The 25,644-nt window shown below is 43.3% G+C and overlaps 1 protein-coding gene across 2 annotated transcripts in view; it reads right to left on the bottom strand.

The window, feature by feature from the left end:
* col1a2 (collagen, type I, alpha 2) overlaps positions 1-25,644 on the bottom strand; it is a 59,224-nt gene that overhangs the window by 2,906 nt on the left and 30,674 nt on the right. For both annotated transcript variants that reach the window (XM_072509037.1, XM_072509038.1), the window contains exons 27-49: positions 24,699-24,752; positions 24,152-24,205; positions 22,278-22,331; positions 20,087-20,131; positions 19,894-19,992; positions 17,353-17,460; positions 16,854-16,907; positions 16,673-16,726; positions 16,407-16,460; positions 16,141-16,194; positions 15,931-16,038; positions 9,106-9,159; positions 8,816-8,869; positions 7,950-8,111; positions 7,723-7,830; positions 4,007-4,114; positions 3,838-3,891; positions 3,616-3,723; positions 3,449-3,502; positions 2,748-2,855; positions 2,581-2,634; positions 2,375-2,482; positions 475-724 (exon numbers count right to left, since the gene is read on the bottom strand). In XM_072509037.1, the coding sequence (XP_072365138.1) occupies positions 475-724; positions 2,375-2,482; positions 2,581-2,634; positions 2,748-2,855; positions 3,449-3,502; positions 3,616-3,723; positions 3,838-3,891; positions 4,007-4,114; positions 7,723-7,830; positions 7,950-8,111; positions 8,816-8,869; positions 9,106-9,159; positions 15,931-16,038; positions 16,141-16,194; positions 16,407-16,460; positions 16,673-16,726; positions 16,854-16,907; positions 17,353-17,460; positions 19,894-19,992; positions 20,087-20,131; positions 22,278-22,331; positions 24,152-24,205; positions 24,699-24,752 (1,960 nt within the window). The remainder of the gene's footprint in view (positions 1-474; positions 725-2,374; positions 2,483-2,580; positions 2,635-2,747; positions 2,856-3,448; positions 3,503-3,615; positions 3,724-3,837; positions 3,892-4,006; positions 4,115-7,722; positions 7,831-7,949; positions 8,112-8,815; positions 8,870-9,105; positions 9,160-15,930; positions 16,039-16,140; positions 16,195-16,406; positions 16,461-16,672; positions 16,727-16,853; positions 16,908-17,352; positions 17,461-19,893; positions 19,993-20,086; positions 20,132-22,277; positions 22,332-24,151; positions 24,206-24,698; positions 24,753-25,644) is intronic.

Genomic DNA, 25,644 nt, shown 5'->3' with positions numbered 1-25,644 from the left:
TATTTCTGCATTAGTCGAGAATAAACATACAAAATAACTTTTAGTTGTAGTACCCTTTGAAGGAGATAACAATGGTATATAATTGTATTTTACTTTATGTATTTCTTTATTCTGATATCGCAGGTATTGGCAGTCTCTTGGCACTTTGCTCAACTGAACATTTTTCATGTGAGAAATGCAGAATGATTGTTCTCAAAGTTTGAGAGCATATTAATGAAACTTAATTAACACCTCATCGGATGTCTGCAGCAGGGATAGCGATTGTGAAGTAGAAATTTGGCTACCTTTTCACCTCCCTGAAGATAGGAGCAAATTATAATCTTTCCCCAAGGGCTGAATTAGTCCACTCTGCACAGATCAGGGTTTAACCCTATGACCTTGGTCATTATGCACCTTACTACATAGTATATTTAATGATTTTTTTAAAATTGAAAAACACTGATAATTATGTTGTAATTTTGTTCATTAACATACCGGACTTCCACTCTGGATGGCTGAGTCTCAGGTCACGACATGAACGAGCAGGATTTTTCTTTGACCCTTCAGGGGTGCGGATATTCTCAATCTGATTGGTCAAAACTTTCAGTTTGGCATCAACTTCAAGATCCTTCTCTCTTGCGGCAGATGGTTGATCGGCTCTGTAATACTCATGATCATAGCTCACTTCATATGGAATACCAGCCATACCTGCGAGGCCAGCAGGACCTGGTCCACCAGGAGGACCCTAAAATAGGCAAGGTTTCAAAGTCATTTGCCTATTTTCAATTGACTCCCTTCAAGTGACAAATTACTTGAATGCAATTCTCTGTATCATCATACTCCAGGACTAACCTATTGTTCAGTCAGCCTAGTTCATTGGAACTAAAATTCCTCCTCCTCCAATCTTGGCTTACCCTGCAACCTAATGATCTGTAGAGAGTGATTTGGATGGATGAATAGTGGGGAGAGGTTCAGTCCTGAGAAATAGTGATTTTAGGTGGTGAAGCTCCATCAATATCCAAGGGTGCTACTAGGATTTCCCATGCCTTAGCCTGTTATCTTTCCTCAATTCAAATGTCGTGAACACAGCCCAGTCCATCATGCGGACCTGCCTCCCATCCATTGACTCTGTCTACACCTCCTACTGCCTTGGGAAAGTGGGCAGCATGATCAAAGACCCTATCCACCAGGGCTATTCTCATCCAAACCCTTCCACCGGGTAGGAGATACAAAAGTCTGAGAACACGCACTAACAAATTCAAAAACAGCTTCTTCCCCGCTGTTACCAGATGCCTGAATGACCCTCTTATGGACTGAATTGATCTCTCCACGCATCTTCTCCACTGTTGTAGCACTATACCCAGTATGCTTCACCCGATGTGTATGTTTATGTATTTACATTGTGTTTTCAAGTATGGAATGATCTGCCTGGACTGTACACAGAACAATACTTTTTCACAGTACCTCTGTACACGTGACAATAAATCTAAATCAAATCAAATCAACTTCCATGTGTCCATTTGATTTAAGTGTGTCCTAACAGGGAGGAAGTACCCACTCTGATTTGAAAACCCCTCAGAAGCTTTGGGTTTGTTTCGCAATTGCCAATTGGATGCAAACATAGCTGATGTTCTCAACGGTTCTCTCACTTGAATAGTTGTTGGTCTCCTTTAAATCTTCCACCATCATAACTCTTCTCAAAAAAATAAGCCCTTCACCCCCAACCTCCTTGTATCTACCACGCCTTTTCCAACTTCTCTTTCCTCTCGAGCCCTTGGTTGTGTTGTCGCCTCCAGTCTCAATCCTGGAGCCCCATATTTGAATCCTTCTGATCAGGTTTCTGCCTCTCCGAAAGTACTGGACCAATTCTCACCAAAGCTTTGAGATCTGTCCAGGGTCTTTAACAGTTGATTACACCATCCTCCCCCAACCCCAGAAATGCGTGGGTATGCATATCAAGAAAGGATTGACAGACTGTCTTTCTTTTCTTTTATAGGTGACTAGAACATTTCCTATTGTGGGGAAGAGAATTTTTAGTAGCCATCAATAAAAAATAGTCATCAAGAAATCAAACATGGAATTGGTGAGATTTTGAACTTGCTACCACAGGCGGTAGTTGCACTGAACATTTCAGATGGATTTAAAAGAAAACTAGACAAGTATAGAGAGAGGGAATTGGGAGTTATGATGAGATCTTTATTTGAGGAAAGACATTAGGAGGCTCGCGGGGACCATAAACATTGGCATGGTTGAGCTGAAAGGCTTGTGTCTGTGCCATATATGGTACACCATCCGGCGTAATGTCATATTTTACAATACCATTGAGGCACTAATGAAGTGGCCTGTGTAATTATATATATAAAACTTTAAAATAAAAGTTCCGCTGTCAGCTTACCATGGGACCATGGTCACCAGGACGTCCACGATGACCAGAAGGACCCATAGGACCAGGATGTCCGGAAGCACCATCTTTGCCAGGAGGACCAGAGGGACCAGATGGACCCTGTAAAGAATGACATCAGTTTATTTCATTATTAGTGTATTATTTTCAATTGAAAATGACCTATCAGTAAAAATCTGAAAAATTATTTCTTCACTTACTCTTGGACCAGAAGGACCAGAAGGACCATGACTACCAGATTCACCAGAAATGCCCTAGAATGGAAAAGAAATCAATCAGGATTTTTCTGCTGGGAACAATAGAAAAAAAGTGAAGTGGGGGGAGGAGAAAGGCTGGGGATATATTCAAGAATCTTACAATTACTTACACCAACACCAGGGAGACCCTGCAAGCCACCAGGCCCTCTTAATCCTTTCAGGCCTCTGACACCTCCAAAGCCAGTATCACCCTTTTCTCCACGTGGACCTTGTGCGCCCTACAAAGGATGAATAGATTTACTTATTGTTGATATTATATGGGAAAGAAATGAAACAAAATTACAAAGAAAGACTCGCACTAGGACCCTAATTCTTGAAGTAGCGGGTGGAAACAGAAGCAATGGCTCTGGATCGAGCTGCAATGCTCTACTGTTAGAGAACAGCAGGAAGAGGCACAATCCAATTGCATTTGCAGTACAATAGGACACTTACCTGTTAGCTTTTCTTTGCCTTTGTTGCCTTGCTAGGCCCTTCAGCTTGAGGGGAATTCTCGTGCAAGGTCTTTTAAAGATTGCAGAAAGAAAATGAGGTGGAGAGGTGGAAATGCCGATTCCCACATCAGTATCATGCCAACGTCATTATAAATGCAGATCCTGCTCTGCTCTTCTGGAAAGGCACCACCAACCCCCATGCTAATAAGACGCAACATAATTGGTTCTGCAACCCTTTTAATCTCCAGTAAAATGATGATTGTTTCCCTCGGCATTGGTGGGGGGTGGTGGGTGGGGGTGTCACATATTGAAGCGTAATCCATCTAACTTTCCCGTCTCTCATTTTGAATAATATTGCAGCTGCTTGAACAAGTACTCACAGCAAGACCTCTTGGACCCATTTGACCGACAGCACCAGATGAACCTGAAGGGCCCTTATGTAAAAGGAAACAAAAAAGTAGTTTTATTTCTAAATTACAAAATTTATGACCTAAATCTACTATTATGCACTTCCTTGTTGGAAAGCAAAACAAAATTGTAAACTTACGGCCTCACCACGGTTGCCAGTCTTTCCAGCGGGACCTGCATGCCCATGGGCACCAGGTTGACCCAGTGGACCAGATGAGCCAACCCTACCGGCATCACCACGTTCGCCCTGAAAACAAGACAAACAAAGAAAAAAAAGGTGAATCATCATCCAAGAAGATATCTGCTAATAGGCCAAACATTTGTAACCTTATTGGAGGATAGAAATTAGGACTGCACGTACCTTAACTCCAGATTGTCCACTAGGTCCAGGAGGACCATCACGACCAGGATTTCCCTTAAAAGCAAAAGAAAGGAAAAGAAAAGGCCATGTAATATTGTACAGTTTATTCATTTAGGATATCACATTCATAACAATAACACTGGCAATAGTAACCTATTTATTCACTTACATCACGACCAGATTCACCATTTTGACCAGTCAGACCAGCTGGACCAACTGCACCAGCTGAACCGCGGAGACCAGAAGCTCCTGAAGGACCTGTTGGACCAGGTAGACCCTAGAAATAAGTAACAGCGAAATAAGATTAAACAGCAGAACTATCTGAGCAAGACCATCTCAAATGGAAAGTGGAAACATTTCATAAACATGAGCAGTATTCCAGCCCTTGCTTCAGAAATTCAGCATATCTCTCACAAACAGCTGATTACCCAGTTTCCTTTCGTCAGTCTTCAGTTGGAGTTATTATAAGAGACCGTAGCACCTTGATAGAAGTTTGTATCTTAAAGGGATACATTTTACAAATAGCTGCCAAAACCTATTAGTGAAAGCATGATTATGTATATTCCTAAACTAAACCTATTCCTTGCTTGCTAAGTTTGTGGAACGTTGTTTTTATACATGTTTTAATTACAAATTCCAATGCTACTGATATTGGAAGCATCTAAAAAAGCTTTTTTCAAACAATCTTTATTGTCGCAAGTAGGCTTACATTAACAGTGCAATGAAGGTACTGCGAAAATCCCCTAGTCGTCACATTCCGGCGCCGGTTCGGGTACATGGAGGGAAAATTCAGAGTGTCTAAATTACCTAACAGCACGTCTTTTGGGACTTGTGGAAGGAAATTGGAGCACCCGGAGGAAACCCACACAGACACAGGGAGAACGTGCAGACTCCACACAGTGACCCAAGCCGAAATCGAACCTGGGACCCTGGCGCTGTGAAGCAACAGTGCTAACCACTGTGTTAATGTGCCACCCACCTATACTGATCTTTAACATTGATACTTCAGATTGGTGTATTGACTTATATCAGAATGGTTAGGACAGCACGGTAGCACAGTGGGTATCACTGTTGTTTCACCGCACCAGGGTCCCAGGTTCGATTCCCGGCTTGGGTCACTGTCTGCGTGGAGTCTGCATGTTCTCCCTGTGTCTGTGTGGGTTTCCTCCGAGTGCTCTGGTTCCTCTCAAGTCCTGAAAGACGTGCCATTAGGTGAATTGGTCATTCTGAATTTGCCCTGTGTATACACGAACAGGCGCAGAATGTGGCGACTAGTGCCTTCTCACAATAACTTCATTGAAGTGTTAATGTAAGCCTACTTGTGACAATAAAGATTATTATTATTGAAACAATTAAAAAGGGAAGTGACCCTTCTGTTCTGGATATTAATGGCAATGATAGCAAATCTGAAACAAATGCTCTGGAAGGGTAACTGCAAAGCCTGATTCCATATTTAGGAATTCCCAGAGAGGACCACAAGCAGTATTTTTCAAAGCATTTCAGTCTTAAGGCACTGAATTTCTCTCTGTTTAAATGAACAGACAGAAAATCGGAGCCGCAGGTTCATGATTTCCCCATTATGGCCATTTATGGATGTGGATTCTCGCTGCAGAAATTCCATATTCCTAATTTAACAGGGGCCTGATTTTAACTTTTGTGCAAGTGGATGGGTTCCCCCCCTAGGTATGCTATTTGCATTCATTGAATGTGAAAAAACAATTCATGCCAAAACCCTATTGTGAGGAATAACCCAAATTGGGACAATTACCCTAAAATCTTTTCCTCTCAAGAGTTTAAACCAACAAAATTTTGTTGGCATATTGAGGGATAAATTTCCATGTTTATTTTCTCAATGGGAATCCCAGCCTTTTTAAAAATACAATTTTGTTGTCACCTAGTCATTGTTTCTTGATTTGTCTTGTGTCTTTTATTCTTTACACCATTTAGCCATAAAAATATTGAACAAGATACACATTTTCAATATTTTATCACTTCATGCATGGCACCACGTAACTAATCTATTAACTATTTCAGAAGACGGAAAGAGTGAGATGTTTGTGATCCAGGCATGGGGGTAGGAAAGGAGACTGAAGGAGCTACCTTTTAAAGTGGTTGGGAGGAGTTTTAGGTATCTGGGGATTCAAGTAGCCAAGGATTGGGGGCAGCTTCACAAGCTAAATTTGGGCAAAGCAGTGGATCAAATGAGAAGGGATTTTTGTAGATGGAACATGCTCCCACTGATGCAGGCGGGGAGCGTTCAGACGGTGAAGATGACTGTCCTTCTGAGACTGCTTTTCTTTTTTCAATGTTTCCCAATTTTTTCAAAAGTATGAATGTGGCGATATCGAGGTTTATATGGGCGGGTAAAACCCCGAGAGTAAAGAGGGCACTCCTGGAACGGGCCCGCGGGGAAGGGGGATTGGCTCTCCCGAGCTTTATTAACTATTACTGGGCTGCCAACATATCGATGGTCAGGAAGTGGGTAGTGGGGGAGGGGTCAGTTTGGGAGCGGATGGAGGCAGCATTCTGCAGAGGTACGAGTCTGGGGGCTTTACTGACGGCGCCCCTGTCGTTCTCGCCGGCTCGGTACTCCACAGGTCCTGTAGTGGTGGCAGCCCTAAGGGCGTGGGGGCAATGGAGGCAGCATATGAGACTTGAGGGGGCGTCAGTGTGGTCACCGATCTGTGACAATCACCGGTTTGTCCTGGGGTAGCTGGATGGGGACTTTAAGATAAGGCAGCGGGCAGGGATTGAGAGGTTTGGGAATCTATTCATTCAGGAGGGCTTTCCGACCTTGGAGACATTAGAAGAGGAGTTTGATTTCCCGGGTGGGAACGGGTTTCGGTACCTTCAAGTGCGGGACTTTGTACGGAGACAGTCCCAAGCTTTCCTCGCCTCCTCCTGAGGGACTACAGGATAAAGTGTTGTCAACAACAGGGGTTGGAGGTGGGAAGGTTTCGGAGATATACAGGGAATTGTTAGAGTGGGAAAGGGCCCCTATCAGAGAGGTGAAGAGGAAGTGGGAAGAGGAGCTAGGAGGGGAACTGGAAACTGAACTATGGGAAAAAGCCTTGAAAAGGGTAAATGCTCCTCGTCCTGTGCTAGACTCAGCTTGATTCAATTCAAGATAGTCCACAGGGCCCACATAACGGTAGCCCGGATGAGTAGGTTCTTTGAGGAGGTGGAGGACAGATGTGGACGGTGGGGGGGGTAGCCCGGCCAACCATGTTCATATGTTATGGGCATGTCCGAAACTGAGGGAATTCTGGCAGAGATTTGCAGATGTTATGTCGGATGTCCTGGAAGGTAGGATAACTCTGAGTCCAGAATTAGCAATATTTGGGGTGTCGGAGGACCAAGGGGGGAGGGAGGCCGATATCCTGGCCTTCTCCTCCCTGGTGGCCCGGAGACGGATCTTGCTGAGATGGAGGGACTCGGAGCCCCCGAAGTCAGGAGTGTGGGTCAATGATATGGTAGGGTTTCTCAGTCTGGAGAAAATCAAGTTCGCTCTGAGAGGATCAATACAGGGATTCTCCCGGAGTTGGCGGCAGTTCATCGATTTCTTTAACAAAAACTGAACGTCAGCAACAAGGGGGGAAAAGGGAAAAAGGTGGTGGGGTGGGGGGGGGGTTCAAAACAAGAGGAATGGTAATGTTAAATAAGGATAGGGAATTTAGTACACGGGTAATTGGGGATAGGGCGAGTGAAGTGGGGGATGTGGTTTATTGTTTGTTGTTATTTTAGGGGGTATTTTGTGCGTTGACCCGCACAGTTGTTTTAGAAATGTCAACATGTTAAATTGTGAAAATTACAAATGCTTCAATAAAATATTTTCCAAAAAAAACTATTTCAGAAAACACTGTTTGATAAAATTGTTACACTTACATGTGGACCTGAGACACCTGGGAGACCTGAATCACCTCTTGTACCAGGAAGACCATGTACACCAATCGGGCCAAGAAAACCTGCAGGACCAATACTACCTGGAGGACCCTGAACAGAAATTAATATAAATTAATAAGTAAGAATGGTTATTGAAGAAAGTAATGGAAATTATAAAGTTGGATATCAATTATAAGGTTATATTTTACTACTAGTTCAAAGTAACTTACAGCAGGGCCTGTTTCACCAGATGGACCTCTATCTCCAGGTGCACCCATTGTTCCCAGAGGACCTGATGAGCCTGGACGACCTTGTGGACCTGCATCACCTCTCGCACCTTGTGGGCCAGGATTACCAGTTGGACCAGCGGGACCTTGTGGACCTGCAGGACCCTATGAAAGTGTAATGCATTAATCACCAACACTTATATTCTTGATTGCACCTTCAAATGCCTCATGAAATAACACATATTCTATTGTTCGCTCCCTAATAGAAAACATGCCTTTTCCTTGTTAAAAACAGTTTTCAAGGTCTACTATATGACGTATTTTCAGAATATGCATTCCAAAATCTACACATGGGTGTCCTCTGTTTTGGTATCAACTTTGGTGGAATATATTCCGATTGATGTCTCTTCTGGATATAATAATGTCAAAAGGTAAATGCTAGAAGTCTTCACAGTATGGTCTTAAATTTGCATGATCAATTACGTGATTATTTAACAAAGGTAATAATTAAAACAGGGAACAGGAACCATGAAATTTAAAAAAAGGACAGATACTAGACACTGAACATATCAAAAAACTGTGGAGAAAGGAAGATAGGTTTACCCCTTTATCATAATTGACAAAATTACCATCCATGTACTGACGCTTGATGGATACTGGTTTTGACCTTGCAATATAAACTTTCAGTCTAGATTTATTATTCAGAGCACCAAACCCTGACGTTATTATGGTTGGAAGAAACAAATATTGCACCCATTTATCAGAAGACAGATATCATTGCTAACATTAACTTGATCCACTTAAATGCTTTCCATTAGTTTCATCACAATGTCAAAGCTAATTACTAAATATCAGAACAAAATACTTACTGCTGGACCTGGAGTGCCTGCTCTACCAGCTGGACCCGAAAAACCTGTCATACCCTAGAAACAGTAAAACAATTAGTTAAAGTTAGCTATTTATATACCAAGCCACCTTTCTCAGGCTGAACATAGGAATTAAGAAGCATTCGGTCTTACCACCCTACAGGCTGCACCTACTCTGTCAAACCCCACAAGAATTTTTCATTATTCTATGAAATGTTATTTTTCTAAACTCTATAGAATGTAGACCATTCAACTCAATGAAATATTTGAGGTGCAATTATTAGTCAACTTACTGATTGTCCATTGGCACCAACAGGTCCTTGCAAGCCAGGAACTCCAGCAGGACCCTGAGAGAAATACAAACAACTGAGATTAGAACTGGCATTGTGATAATGAATATGCACAAGATCATCACCAGCAAGTCATTTTCTGATCCTGCAGAAAGCACATGTTATCGATCTTCATTGTATACCACTGTTATGGTGGCCACAAAGGACATGGGGGATCATCAATAGATCTCCCTGTGGGTTCCGTTGAGTATTAACTTCCCTACTGAGTGGCTGGGAACTCGCCTAATGGGAAACAAGCAACGGGAGTTTAAAACCTGCTGCTTCAACTTGGGCTACATTCTACAGGTCTCCAGCTGCGGTGTTTTTTGATGCATAAGTAAAAGAATATATCAGAACACTGGCCTAGGTGAGATTTTACATTGGCAATGAGGATGAGAAAAGTTTTTCCTCCAAGCAATCTTCATTATTGTGAACAAGCAACTTCTTTGGTTAAAAAAAAGCCTCTCTTCAGAAAACATGAACCCTATGATGTAAGTGGGAAAGACTGGACCCAATACACAGAACACGTGTTACTTTTTCCAGGTTAATAATATTGAGGGAGATGAAAAAGAGAAAGTAATCTTACTGACAACATCCATGACCTTGACATTTAATGTGATAAAAAGTCTGATCTATACAGATGCCCCGACTCAAAGACCTTTAACGAGTTAGTAATGCTGTTAGAAACTGCAATGATCCGAAGCCCTCTGTTACGCCCCAGAAATATTGCTTTAACACAGCAGGGGAACCCTGGGGGAACCTGCCACTGAATCTTTGGCCCGATTACAAAATTTGGCAGAACATTGCAAATTCAGACCATCCCCGAATGAAACATTGCAAGGTAAATTGGTATGTGGCATAAACAACTTGACAACCCAAAATAATTATTGGCAGAACTCAACCTGGATTTTAAAAAAAGCCATTGAAATAGCTCTTATCACTGGAAAATGCAGAAAAGGGCCTCAGGAGTTACAAGGAGCGTCAGACAGCAATGTCCTCTAATTAGGGGGAGGAGCCTTGTGTAACAGTCATCACCCCTCAACTGAGGATGCTTGTGGAAGTAAGATGTCAGATAGCTCAGCCGACACCACCCAGCAGTCAAATGGATTGATGGAACGGATGGTGCAGACTTTTAAAACTGACATGAAGAAGCAACCTGTGGCATCCATTGGGATCAAATTGGCATATATGTTTGATTATAGGGTCACGCCTCACACAAAAACAGGAACAGCCGCAAGGAACTGTTAATGGGACGGCATCTTTGTGCGATACAAAGTCAGTTATTCCTAAACCTGGTAGGGAGGATTGAGTCCCAACACGAAAACCAGAAAATAAATTAAACTCTGGAAAAACAGAAAGAACATTCAAAACATATGATCAGGTTTACTTGAGGAACTTTTGAAATGGTCCCAGCTGTGTCCCTGCGATCATAATGGAGAAAACGGGGCCAGTGTAATCCAAAGTGAAAGTTCAGCCTAAGGTGGTAAAGAAACAACTGGACTACCTCAGGAGCAGGAACCCACCTGCAAGCAAGCCTCGTTAACGGCTATGGAGGTGACCGTTGCCAGAACAGAGCAATAGCTCGAAGCTGACCCCGTGCCCGTCCCTCCGGATAATGGAGTCGCTGACTCTGAGATGGGTGCAGAGGAAGCTGGTACCCCAAAGAGGACCCCGCTTCAGGAACTCTCAGCACGCCCTCCGGAATTCAGGTTCTCAAATTTGGTTCACACCACCAGATCTGGTCCCACCCTTGACTGATGTCAGACTGACTGCCAAGCAAAGGAAAGGACTTCCTCCCAGCGGGGCTACTGGGGAAGAAACGGACTTGAGGAGAGGGGGGGATGTTATGATGGTCACAAAGGACATGGGGAGTCATCACTAGATCTCCTTGTGGGCTTTGTGGAATCTGAACCTCCCAATAGAGCAGGCAGGAGTTCGCCAAATGGGAAACAAGCAGTGGGTGTTTAAAATCTGCTGTTTCAACTGGGACGATATTCTGTAGGTCACTGGGCTGGGATTTGTGTGCTGTCAGCCGTGGCTGTGATCTATTTCACTATGTAAATAAAAGGGTATAGTGTTGGTGAGGTTATTACAGTTACAAAATGACTCCCAGCATTAAGTCACCAGCAGACACTATCTTTTTGATTAACTATGGTAACATTATTCAGCATGTGGAGATTAGATAATGGCTATTCAAATTCAATTTGTGCAATCTGCAATATTATTGCTTTGCACATGTGATAGACTGAATGCTGATTCTTGTGATTGCTCTCCTCAGCATAAATTCAAGTGGACAATTGAGCACTGATTTTGAAAGCAACAAGTGGAAGTGTATTCAGTGTATCATTTAAATCACAACTGGCATAAAATGATAGTGGACAGCTTGTGTGGTAAATGAATACAGAAAGCAGAACCTGAAGCATCAAGAATATTATTTCTTGTAGATTGAACTGAAACTAGATTCTTTGAGATTTCAATCATTGCCTGAATGAAGGCCTGCAATACATCTTTGTACAGTACACCAGTGACAGCAAAGGTCACTGGAATAACTGTGTCTTAGAGACATTCCTGGTAAGCACATGAAGTGTGAACCAACTTGCTGTGCTTGTGACCATCACAGCCACAGCAGATATTGTATTCTGCCAAGCTGATAATTTCATTCCTTTCTCAAATTGACTGGCAGCACCAGAAGAGTTAACATATTTTTCAAAGGTGCAGGAGTCGCTGCATGCTTCTTGCCATTCATTTCCATATATATAATGTAATGATCTATATGAATTGCAAGGGGTTTTATTGACTAAATATGCAGTTAGTTTGCTGTTAGCTCACTTGGCTAGACAGCTGGTTTGTGATGGAATGTAAGGCCAGGAGCGCAGGTTCAATTCCTGTACCAGCTGAAGTTATTCATCAAGGACCCCCCCCCCCCCTCCCCGCCTTCTCAACCTTGCCCCTTACCTGAGCAGAGGTGGGGCAACATGGTGGCACAGTGGTCAGTACTGCTGCCACACAGCACAAGGAACCCAGGTTCAATACCAACCTCGAGTGACTGCGTGGAGTTTGTATGTTCTTCCCGTGTCTGCTCTGGTTTCCTCCCACAGTCCAAAGATGTGCAGGTTAGGTGAATTGGCTATGCTAAATTGCCCCTAAGTATCCAGAGGTTGGGTGGGGTTACGACAATAGGGCGGGGGATTGAGCCTGGGTAGGGTGCTCTTTCAGAGGGTTGGTGCAGACTTGATGGGTCGAATGGCCTCCTTCTGCACTGTAGGGATTCTATGATTCTATGCCCCTCAGGTTAAATCACCACCAGTCAGCTCTCCCCCTCAAAGGGGAAAACAGCCTATGGTCACCTGGGACAATGACGACTTTTCCTTACCATTGCCAGCTTAGAATTATACAAGTTAATGGTCCCCTCCCAGGGAACTTGCGCAACATGTGTATATTAAGTCTGGTGTGCTGTATCATTGTTCATTGGAAGGAAAGTACAGTTGGAAGTTTAGTTGCATTTGCACCTTCAACTATTATAGCTTTGAGGGGCTGGTTTAGCACACTGGGCTAAATCGCTGGCTTTTAAAGCAGACCAAGGCAGGCCAGCAGCACGGTTCAATTCCTGTACCAGCCTCCCCGAACAGGTTCCGGAATGTGGCGACTAGGGGCTTTTCACAGTAACTTCATTTGAAGCCTACTTGTGACAATAAGCAATTTTCATTTTCATTTCAGCTTTTGTGAGGGTTACAAAGAGTCCAACACAAATTTGAGAGTCAAACAAAACTTAACTTTATTTACACAGCACCAGTAGTTCGCTACTGGTCTTCTCTCTAGCCGGTACCTAACTGACCGACTCTACTTATACAACAGAAAAGGTTAATAATTGCCCGAGGAAGCTCATACTCCCCACGAGTAACCAATTGTCCCTACCCAATAGGATCTGTACAACAATAGCTCATTGAACTTTTGGATTAATAACAGATACATTAAAGTAATGAGCAAAAATGTTTAAATGGCGACAACATTCAATTTAGATTGGATATCCTTCTCTCCATTAATGTTCTTTATTCATGTAATTTGTATATTTGAATGGAGGCAGCTGCATGCTAATCAGTGGGAATACTGCTTGTTCTTTAAAATGTTTTTTGCAGCAACAATGTTCCAGTGATGAGTTCCCAAGAATGCATGCCATAGGGAGACCACCTAACATATTTAAATCAGGCTAACTGCAGAGCCAGCGTTGAGTCCAGCAGGCTGGTGGAATTCCTGCCACCACACATCTGCTGATGATACTGCAGGAGAGGAAAGCCTCGTCTTTCTGGATGAAAGCAGTATTGACAACCTTCACATGGCTCTATCATGCATTACCAAGGGTTCCCCCACAGACACCAATGTTGCTAACTTATTCCATCCCTGCCTTGTGAATCAGGCATTTTGATGGAAGGGTAATATTCTGTTTTGCCAGTGAAGTGGGAATTTGTACCCTTATTCACTTTATCAAAGCCCCACGTCCCCATGATTCCTCCAGTCAAATTGCCTAGGAAACAGCTGTACTGAGGTGATAAGTACAATTTTCATAACTTAATTGGTGCTTAGTGCATTACAAAAAGGTGCTGGACAGAATTAATGCAATTAATATTCCACTTGCTATTGTGCGCTCATTATAGGACACAGAATTGGGTATTAAATAAAAATAGTAAAATGTGGGGTTCAAAATGTACAAAATAATGCTGAAACAATGGGCTGGATTTTCGGTCCCCCAGTCGCATCTTTATCTGCAGGATGCTGTTCGCTGGTGGTGGGATTCCCTCTTCCCGCCGCTTGCTGCTGGGAAACCGGGCGGGGGTGATCAGCCAGCGGGAAAAGCAAACCCAACGGCCGCAGAATTGCGGCTCATATGAGCAATATTCACTTGTTTCTTTATTGCCAAAAGAATAATTTCTTAGTTACAAACATACATACCAATTAAAAGCAGAGTAGGACACCTGGGGCGGGATTCTCCGATCCCGTGCCAGATTGGAGAATCGGCGGCGGGCCGCGCGAATCGGACCACGCCGCCCCGATGCCGGCACGCAATTCTCCGCAGAGTGGAGAATCGGCATTATTGGCGCCGATGTGGTTGGCGCGGCACCGGTCGCGGGCCGCTCTACATGGCCAGCCCACCGATTTCCGGCCCGGATGGGTCGAGCGGCCGTAAGAAAAGGGCCGAGTCCCGCCAGCACTGTTCTAACCTGCTCTGGGCCGGCGGGACCTCGGCGGGTAAGGGTCGGGTGGTGACCTTTGGGGGGGGAGGGGGGAAATGGGGAGTCCGGCCCTGGGGGGGGGGGGGGGGGCCTTCCGATGTGGCCTGGCCCGCGGTCGGGGCCCACCGATCGGCGGGCCGGCCTCTGTGGCTGGGGGCCTCCTTTCCTACACGCTGGCCCCTGCAGTCCTGCACCATGTTGCGTCGGGGCCGGTGCCTTGAAGGAGGCCACTGTGCATGCGCGCGTTGGCGCCGGTGCCACTGCGCATGTCCTCGTTGGTGCCGGCGCAACTGCGCATGTGCGGATCCCGCGGCGCACAGTTCGTGCCGGGATCTGCAGTTGGAGCGGCACGAACCGCTCCAGCGCTGTGCTGGCCCTCTGGAGGGGCCAGAATTAGTCATGGGAGCAGCCCGTTCACGGCGTCGTAAAATGCGACGGCGTTTACGACGGCGTGGACACTATGCCATAGGATTGGAGAATCCCACGCAAGGTCTCTTGCGCCTGCTCCGCCATTCAATAAGATCATGGTTGATCTGATTTTAACTTCCACTCCACATTCCTGCCTACCCTTGAATACCTTTCACCCCCTTGCTTATCTAGAATCTGTCTACTTCTGCTGTAAAGATATTCAAGTACTTTGCCTCGACTACCTTTTGAGGAAGAGAATTCCAAAGTTTCACAACCCTCAGAGAAATTACTCCGTCATAAAGGGACCACCCCTTACTTTGAAACATTGGCCTTATTTCATCTCACATGTTTAGATCATGCAAGCCTGACGTGGTAAATGACATAGATAAATTGCGGCATGCATAAAATAATTAAATGTTTGTCTGGATATCAACCTAAATTCTATGCTGCACAAGTACTTTGTCATTAAAGTGTGCTCTTCAGAATTTCAACAATTAATTTCAATGTAAACTAGTCCTTAATGCCAGTTGATATTTTATCCTCACAGTCAAGGGTATCTTAAAAATAACCAAAACTGTCCTAGAGTTGGACAGTTCAGACAGGACCTTCCTCTTGTTCACTGCTGCGTTGGTTACAGTAAGATAAGTGGGTGGCAGCATAAAATTGACAGAGATGCAGTAAGGGCAGCACGGTAGCACAGTGGTTAGCACAGTTGCTTCACAGCACCAGGGTCTCAGGTTCGATTTTTAGTTTGGGTCTGTGCAGAGTCTGCACGTTCTCCCCGTGTCTATGTGGGTTTCCTCCGGGTGCTCCGGTTTCCTCCCACAGCCCAAAGATGTGTAGGTTTAGGTGGATTGGCCATGATACATTGCTCTTAGTGTCCAAAAAAGGTTAGGTAGGGTTACTGGGATAGTGTGGAGGCATGGGCCTAAGTAGGGTGCTCTTTCCAAAGACCGGTGCAGACTCAATGGGCCGAATGGCCTCCTTCTGCATTGTAAATTCTATGATTCTATGAAGTCAGATTACTGCCCATTCTTGTGCCAGATAATTCATATTATTTTAATCAATGATCTAGATGTATAAAGGGAAACATTTGAAATGAATGAAGGTAGAATCACTCTTTACTCTAATGACTTTATGTCAGGATACTTACCGCAGCACCAGCGAGACCAGGTTGACCAACAGCACCAGCAGAGCCGACCTCTCCTTTGCCACCAGGGACACCTTTCTCACCTTTAGCACCAGTGTGTCCATCTGCACCCTACATAGGAGGAAAAATAGAGTTAAGGTGTTTTAAAAATAGACAATAATTTAAAAAAAGTTAAAATAATAAAAATAAAATAAAAGTAGTTTTGAAACTTACAGGTGGACCAGCAAATCCAGGACTACCAGTACGACCAGCGTCACCACGCTCACCCTAAGCAGAGTAAAATCAAACCAGATTATCTTATTGTCCATGCTCCTTCTCAAGTAGTTGCCTAATTGAAATGTTGCGACCAGGACTATTAATTACAACAGCCGTTTTATTGCATTATCAACACTTGATAAGATATTTAGAAGAACATGAAATAAAATACAAGAATTCAGTCAAAGTTCATTTTATCACTTGTTCCTGTGTTTTCTACTTACTGATGCACCACGAGGTCCAGCTGGACCAGAATGACCAGAGGCACCAGATTCACCCTGAAGAAAAAAACATAAGTCAGCTGATGATGGTAATAAAAAGGTATTGAGATGAAAACTCAGATGAAAAGGACATCAGAGTTGAAACACTAATCAGCACAATAGTGATATTCATGTCCGTAATAAAAGATAGCAATGGAGTTAGAGATGGTGACATTAACAGAAGGGACATTAATTCTGATCACTGCTCGTGTAAGCTTTCAGAAACTTACCCTATCACCAGGAGGACCACTGGGACCAGGAGCACCGGCAGGACCATGAGCACCCTATAAAATAGGAGCATGATAATGTTAAAATAAATCTCAAGATAAGATCAAGGATAGATTGATGTGTACGTACAAGTGCAGCAGTATTAAAATCTTAAACCGATGCAGAAAATTATGGGACACTTACCCGTGGGCCATCCATGCCTGCACTCCCTTGAGGACCAGCTGCACCTGAATCACCCTAAAAAAATATACATGGCGAGTTAGACCAACTAAAGGGTTGCACATATATTAGAAATAACAATGCATATTGTTGCTTAATATCTCTATGAATTCTTTTATGCATCATCTTAAACTGCTACTAATTTTATACTTTTTTGTGGAACATCGATTGCTCTGGCTGAGCTGAAGTTGTTCTGTCTACATTCCACCATAATGTATCCTTTAAATAATTTTTAAAATACTAAATGTTAGAAACAATTAGAATGAGATAGACTTATAAAGATTCTCATATGAAGAACAGAACATGAGTACATTTTAACAGTTTTTATCCATATTGGTGGTGGTGCAATGTGTTATGGAGACTGAGGCTTAAAGAAGCCTACACTACAAATCAACTCGGGGCCCTTCAAAAGTGAAAACATTGAGATATTTTCAGATAGTTCAAAATATAAAAAACAACTTACCTTTTCACCTTTGGGGCCATTGGAACCAGCAGAACCTCTCTCACCTGGCATACCCAGAGCACCTTGAGCACCTGGGTGACCAACCAGACCAACAACACCAACTTCACCCTAATAAGAAATACAGATCAAGTAATTACGGTTTTTAAGAGTTAGTTAATAGAACATCACACTCAAAGCACTGAAAGGTCCCTTGATACCTATTTCTCAGAAATCCAGGTTACAGCATAAGATCCCATATTTAAGAAGGCTAATGCCAATTTCAGATGTACACTCTGGATAACTAAGGGCGGAATCTTCAGCTGATAGGTTATTTTCAGATGTTGGCGCCATCTCCAGGTCCTGATCTCACACCGACCTGTAATTTGCACTCCCATGTGATCTTTTGGGTGGTGACCTCCAGTAAGGATGTTCGGCGTACTTCTGAGGCTGCAGGTCCAGTCAGATGGCCAGAAACTGTGGACAGCTGGCAAGCTCACTGGGAGAGGTGGGCACAGTTGAGGGAGCTAGGACACCTCAAGTTGGAAGTGTCCTTGGAAGCGTGAATGAAATGCTGAAAATAGAGATCTGAGTACACTAGAAGAAGGAAACCCCCCCAGAGGATTGGTGCCACCAGCTTTGAGTGTAACTTTTCATGCCCAAAAGCCCAACTTTGGACATGCTTCGATTGGTTTCCCTGGTCTGCAGACTGTCTCCACAAAGCTCCTGGCTCTGCATTCATTGGTGATACCAGGAAGACCCTGGCAGACTCCCCACCAATTCCCCCCTATTGGGCACTTAATTGGACTAATTGACTACCAACTGTTGCCTGGCGGGTAGCCAGTGTCATGTTGACCCCGCCTCTGGCAAGCCCGCCCAGAGGTGGGAACGGGTCGGGGCACCAACCCAATGCCCTCATCTCGGATTTCGCTCTCCACCCTGCCTGCAGACTTGTCTCCGGAGGATGGGGGAGATTCCACCCTAAAGGTCAATATGACATCCAGCATATTACCCGCACAACTTAAGTATGGCAGATGGTGATATGAAATTTGAATTATGCCAGAATAGTTGGAGAATATAAATTTGTCCCCCTTTAAGTCCACATTATTTTATGAAGTGTGTTTAAATGACTTCAAAGAAATCCTGTAAACAATCAAGGAGCTGATACCAAAGCATAGACTTGATAATGAGTCTCCTAAAAAATTCCATTAGCTAGTAAGAGTTAAATTGTGCGACGATATTATCAGTAATGGGAGAGAAAGTATCACTTCTGAATGACTTATTATTTTCTCCTGGAGGCTATTGCTGCGTTCATAGTATAGTGGCATACCGCCAGCCCTAAGTGGTTTCACTTCATTGTTCCTACTGCACCCGCCGCCCCCACCACCCCCCCCCCCCCCAACCCATTGTGGAAGGTTTTTATTGTTTTATGATTACAAACTGCGATTCCCATGAATTTAATAGAAATACCGTCCATCACCTTTGAACAGAAACACATCTTTATATTGAAACCACAGTTACAATGGAAATGTGATCTAAATCCAATATCGGGCTAGCTGACACCAGAACAAAGTAGGCTGAGGGTCACTGGGAGAGTTTCCACACTCTCATTGAGGAGGTAATTTGGGTTTTAATATTGGATTTAAACTAAACATGTATAATTTTGGTGTGAAATTGGCAAAGAAACCTCATTAAGCCTAAACTAATTTAAATGCATTTTATTCACAACCAATTGTGCCATATATATTTCCTTTTCCATATTTCCTGAATCAAATCAATCCACATGGTATCAAAAAACCTAATTTTACTCTTGTGAATTCACAATTGACCTAAACCCCTGATAGAATATAATCAAATATCTAGGTTAGATATCTGAGAATAGGGCGGCACGGTGGCACACTGGTTAGCACTTCTGTCCGTGGCGCTGAGGACCTGGGTTCGATCCCGGGTCACTGTCTGTGTGGAGTTTGTACATTCTCCACGTGTCTGCGTGGGTTTCACCCCCACTACCCAAAGGTTAGGTGGATTGGCCACGCTAAATTGCCCCTTATTTGGAAAAAAAAAATAATTGGGTTCTCTACATTTATGAAAAAGATAGATATCAGAGAATAATTTGACATCGCATAATGTAGCATTCACAAATCAAGTATACATATAAATTGTCATTTTCAAACATTTGTAAATTCTGACTTTGAATATATTTTTTGACGGAAGGAAAAATACAGGTGATTTGCTTAGCTCAGATTATGATTTAGTAATGATCTATATTAAGATGAATTCAAACAAAATCTTATAATTTTCAAGTAAAACAAACTACAATAGAGCTTTCCAATTAGTTCTCGTTGGAGTCAAATGATCATTGTGTGACAGTGTTCTGTTACAACTTAAAATAAAGCTGCCAGAAATCCACTAGTTAGTTGTTGAGTGATTTTGGGAAACATCAATTGCACATTTGTGATGTCTGTAATTAGATTTCAAGATATCAATAAGCATCTCTCTTGTTTTGAAAGAACATTTAAAAGCAGGCATCATTTGTTCTGCAGAGTTTTTTTGCGTTCAGCATACCTTTCCACCATCGGAACCAGGAGCACCACTGGAACCACGAGAACCAGTAAGACCTTGGGGACCTTTATCACCTCGTTGACCTGGGGGACCTCGTTCACCCTAAATAGCAAAATATGAACCACAATGCTTTAATCATGATCTCATTAAATTAAACAAACAAAGTGCGAAAATGCAGAAGAAATTTAAAACTTACTTTTGTACCGGCAACGCCTGGGCTACCACTGTCACCTCGGACACCCTGTGGAGAAATAGCACGGTAATAAGTAAGATATTTTGGCATCGTAATGCATGATAAAGTACAAATTGTAACTTAAAATATCTTAAATTTGACCATTGTGGTGAAGTTCTTTTTCTGAGTGCTATTGTAATGATTTATTAAGCCCTTCGGATTTACGATATCATCACATACAGCTCATAAAACTGTTATGAATGCTGAAAATATGGGATAAATTTCCATCTTTCTTTTCTGGATTGTAACTGGTGGAATGGATTGTCCACCATTACATAGACCACCTAATTTTAATTCAATTGAAATTAATGCAATGAAAACCAGATGGGCCATAAGGGCCTTACCAAATGATCAACCAGCTGGTGAGTATGAAAATCGACCCACAATTCTTTCAACAAAAACGAATATACATGAATGTCAATAGACTGATTACTGTTATAGTTTGCTTATGTTAGGACAAATGTATAAATTTTAAAGCATAATTGTCCTTCAACTTTGTTCAGTTCGTAAAGACCATTAGCAAAGGTGATTTATTGATGCACCATTTGTTAATCAAATCAAACTATTGGAGGTAATTAGACAAATATTGTTCTTAGTGCAGCTTCACTTCTCTGTGGATGTCATCACCCATTTTCTGCTGATTTCTGGCCTGTCAAGATTTTGAAGTGGGCTGCCAAACACGCTTGTAGCAGACAGGAACCTTGTTAATTCATGCAAACTGAAGTCTGATGCGGCACAGTAGCACAGTGGTTAGCACTGTTGCTTCACAGTGCCAGGGTCCTAGGTTTGATTCCCGGCTTGAGTCACTGTCTGTGTGGAGTCTGCACATTCTCCCTGTGTCTGTATGGGTTTCCTCCAGGTGCTCCGGTTTCCACCCACATGTCCTGAAAGACGTGCTGTTAGGTAATTTGGACATTCTGAATTCTCCCTCAGTGTACCCGAACAGGTGCCGGAATGTGGTGACTAGGGGCTTTTCACAGTACCTTCAATGCAGTGTTAATGTAAGTCTACTTGTGACAATAAAGATTATTATTATATATAGGAGTCTGGTACATCTTCAATACTGCAACACATGCGCATGTGCTGTGCTAGCACTGCCCAGGAGAACTCGATGTAAAGTGGCCAGACCATTAGTCCTTGAAATTACGATTGAAATCTGTTCGAGAGAGTATTCCAGACTGTTTTTCCTAACTACATTTGTGGGCAGCTTTCCAATAATATTTTAATGGGGTCCAATCATGAAAGTGGCACGGGCACCCAGTGTAAATTATTGGATGGATTTGTTCTGGCTTTTCTGCTTAGTGTCTGCTCAATAAACTGGGTAAGGGTGGTATATTTATTTCAAAATTTCTATTAGTATAATTTTGTACCAAACACTTCAGATTATCCACGTTCAAACATATAGGGCGGGATTCTCCAATAATGGGGCTATGACACCACGCTCGCGTGAAAATCGGTGCCAACCACTCCGGCGTCAACGGCCCCCGAAAGCGAGTAATTCTCCCCTTTCTAGGGGGCTAGGTTGACGCCGGAGTGGTTCCCGCAGCTCCAGGACCGGCGGCGTAGGGCCGTCGCAGGTTTGCGCATGCGCGGAACGGCCGGCGTATTTCGCTGGCATATTTCCGCGCATGCGCGGGGCTTCCCTCCTCCGCGCTGGCCCCCTACAGGGCCCGGCATTGAGTAAAGTAGGCACCCACGGAACCAGCCCACCTGCCGATCGGTAGGCCCCGATCGTGGGCCAGGCCACCATGGGGACCCCCCAGGGATCGGATCAACCCGCCCCCCCCCCCACCTCCCCCCCAGGACGGTCCTCGCACACTTATCTTCCAGGTCCCGCCATGTGTGAGGTGAGTAATCCACGCCGGCGGGACTGGGCCAAACCCATCGGCCACTTGGCCCATTGGGGCCCGGAGAATCATCGCGTGGGCCGCTGCCAACTGCACGCCGGGCCCCGACCGGCGTGGCGGGAATCCCGCCGGTGCCCGAAAAACGGCACCGGAAAATAGGGAAGCCGGCGTTGCGGCGGCGGGGCTGGATTCGCGCCTCCCCCCGGGGATTCTCCGACACGGCACAGGGTCGGAGAATCTCGGCCATAGATCAAGTTATTTCTCATATTTTCTCTCTCCTGGAATGGATGGATAATTGGTTGCCATACCTGATTGCCATGTTTTCCAAGTTCGCCAGCTGCACCAGGAAGACCGGGGGACCCCTATGATAAAAGAAAAAAAAACTTTACATTAGCACATTTTGATTACAAGACCAGATGAAAGGGACGTCATTCAAGACCAGTAGCATAATTCAGAACATTTAGAAAATCCTTATCATTTAAGAATGAAAAATATATTTTTTTAAATCACCTCATTCTACATTAGAGTGCAGAAATTATTGCTGGATATGTGAATGCATGTGTTGCTTAACTTGCTTATACCAACTTCCTCTTTATAATATTTTCAGAGGAATTAATTAATTAATTGTTCTGAGTATGTTAAATATTTGTACATTAATATTCTTAGCCATATTCTTTGAAGAAGAGAAAATCTTATCAATCACAGCCAGTCAATCCTCAGCCATATTTAACACTTAACAAATGCCTCTGTATTGTCATTTCAAAAACAAATTACTTTAATGCAAAAATTACATTGCGGAACAATACATCTGTTTTATTTAATTGCCGAAACACAAAATGCTGCATCCTTGGGGAACTGAGGTTTAGTTAATGTGTTTAAAGGAGCCTCAGAAAGCCAGAAGAGGACACAGTTGGCTAACTGCTGCCTGCAACCATTTGCTGCAGGTTCAAATCCAGCATTGGTTTCTTTTACTTCCACCAGTATTAGGATATTTATAATTTCCTAATTCATTGTTTGTCAAGTAATTCCGACACAGTAGAATTAAGTGACTGTAACAACTCTCAAGGCATGATTCAGCGGACTTCAAACTAAGTCTGCTGTCAGGCTCGTTTACTGAGGTGGTATACAATGGCACTTTGCTGCTTTTGGGCCTCGGGAGGGTGGGGGGTTCTCTCCGCCGAGGCCACACATAGAATGGTTCCCTACTGGTGAGCTGATCTCGCCAAGCAGGAAAGGCTGTTCGTAGATTGAGGCACCATATTGATTGGCAGCACTGATCTCTCACCCACCCTTTCAGGTCCCACCCCCCCCCCCCGACTTTATTGACCCTTTCTCCCAACCCCTAACCTTGGGGAGGCCCCTGGAAAAATCCCCTTACCTCCACGCTAATTAGCAAGACTCCCCTGGTAGTGCCAACGTGGCACCCTTGCAACACCACTGGGCACTAGGGTGGCACTGCCAGGTGCAAGGCTGGCAGTAACAAGCTACCCAGGTGCCATGGGGACAGCCAGGTTACCACCCTGCCGTGTCGACTTCCCGGGAGGGCTCCAATGACCTGGGAGACCCCACAGTTGCCATTACGTCTGGTCCACGTTTGTGCGGACCAGTATGAAACGGCGCCCTGACGAGTGTGGCCATTGAGTACCGGGCACCGGGTGAATCTGGTGGCTGGGTATTTGAATGAGCAATTAGGTGCATTTAAATATTCAGATTTGGATCTTGCCTAGCAAGGGCAAGTTCCAGATCTTGCCAGGCAGAGAAAGTGGTGTGATTCGCACTCAACCTGGCACTCAGCGCCAAGCCCGATTTGGCATTTTTGTGCAATTCACCCTCAATTGGTCACTGAATTACGCCCTCAGTCAGCCAGAATATAAAATTGAAAAAGATGATTGAATACAAGTCCTATTTGGACATGTTTGCACTGAAATTAAACTGTGTGCTATCAGTAAGGTCCATATTAACACAACTGCATGAACATCCATTATTCATGCAAACCAATTGATTTTACATTTAGACTAGTAAACCAATCAATTGCAAGTTGTTTGTGGTTAACGTAAAATGTACTGCTTTAACTATTTAAATGTCTCATTTTATTCTGCTGCTCCATGAAAAAGTATTATAATTCAACAAGCTTATTCTATTGTATCCAGTATAAAAAGGAAACTCAATTTGATGGACATACCTGGAAGCCAGAACCGCCAGATGGACCCGATTCACCTCTTGCACCCGTAGGACCCTAAATAATAACATCAAAATTGTTTATCTGACCAGATTGTTGAGTGATATGTATATCAAATTTTTAAATTTCATATGTACAATATTTATGGTAATCAAAATAAGTAAATTAATTTATTCAGCAATAATATTGCCATTTAAAATTTCCTAACACATAACTCTTTCTAAATCAATTGCATACATTTATTGTTAGTTTAGCTGCAATATGACACAACCAGTATAAAATTGCCTTTATAAAAACTAAGATTTTCAAATTAAAGTATGTGAATATTTTAGCATGCAATCACTTTAATATATTACACTGTATCCAATCCCTGCCCATTATTTAAAACTAGGCAATAGTCCACTTATTTTAAAAATGAAGTAAAGAAAAAGGAATTAAATATAATGAATTAAGCATTCGTCAATTAATATTCATAGAGCACCAATTGTAAGGCCTAATTTTGTATCTCAAACCTGGAACAATAGTTTTATGTTTGTAATTATTTACTTACAGCAACACCAGGAGGACCTTGTGCTCCAACCTCTCCATCTTTGCCAAATGTACCCTGAAAAACAGAGGGGTCACAAACAAAATGTTGTCAGTGCTATTACACACATTGATAAACATGTCTTTAATACAGAGATAGATAGGTTCTTGATGAATAAGGGATCAGGGGTTTTGGGGGAGAAGGCAGGAGAATGGGGATGATAAAAATATCAGCCATGATTGAATGGCGGAGCAGACCCGATGGGCCGAGTGGCCTAAAACGGGCTGGTTTAGCAGTGGGCTAAACAGCTGGCTTGTAATGCAGAACAATGCCAGCAGCGTGGGGTCAATTCCCGTACCGGCCTCCTCGAACAGGTGCCGGAATGTGGCGACTAGGGACTTTTCATAGTAACTTCATTGAAGCCTACTTGTGACAATAAGCGATTATTATTATTATTCTACTCCTATGTCTTATGGTCTTATGGACTTACTGCCACATCTGTATCCCTTGTACTCAAATTAACATTCAGAACAAACTGCTAACTTACATTTTGTGACTGCCATTTTTTGAAGATTCTATATCCTATACAGTGCACCACTGTTCTCATATTGAATTTATTGGAGAATCAGGAATTGATGCGATATCATTGTTGCTATATCATAGAAATAGAGAATCATCCATAGATTTATGCATTTTTCTAAATATAATAGTCTATTTTATTTTGTGTAATTTCAAAGGAACTTTAATTAAGAAGAGCAACTGATTAAAACGTATTAACAATAATTACTTTCTCTCTCACACTGGGGAGTGGTTTTCAAATGGTAGCTGTTCTTTCCTTGCCTGGGAAAGAAGTGACGAGCAGAGGAGAACCTGAAGAATATTTTGGACAACAATTTGTTCACCTGGTGCAACCTTCAGGCAATTTTTGAAATAGGTGTCCAGCCTCTCTCATTCACAGTCGGCTAGAGGT

Source organism: Scyliorhinus torazame, chromosome 6 (assembly GCF_047496885.1).
Source record: "Scyliorhinus torazame isolate Kashiwa2021f chromosome 6, sScyTor2.1, whole genome shotgun sequence".
NCBI classification, from domain to species: domain Eukaryota; kingdom Metazoa; phylum Chordata; class Chondrichthyes; order Carcharhiniformes; family Scyliorhinidae; genus Scyliorhinus; species Scyliorhinus torazame.
The sequence above is the reverse complement of the archived record's forward strand: the minus strand, read 5'-3'. Positions and strand labels throughout refer to the sequence as shown.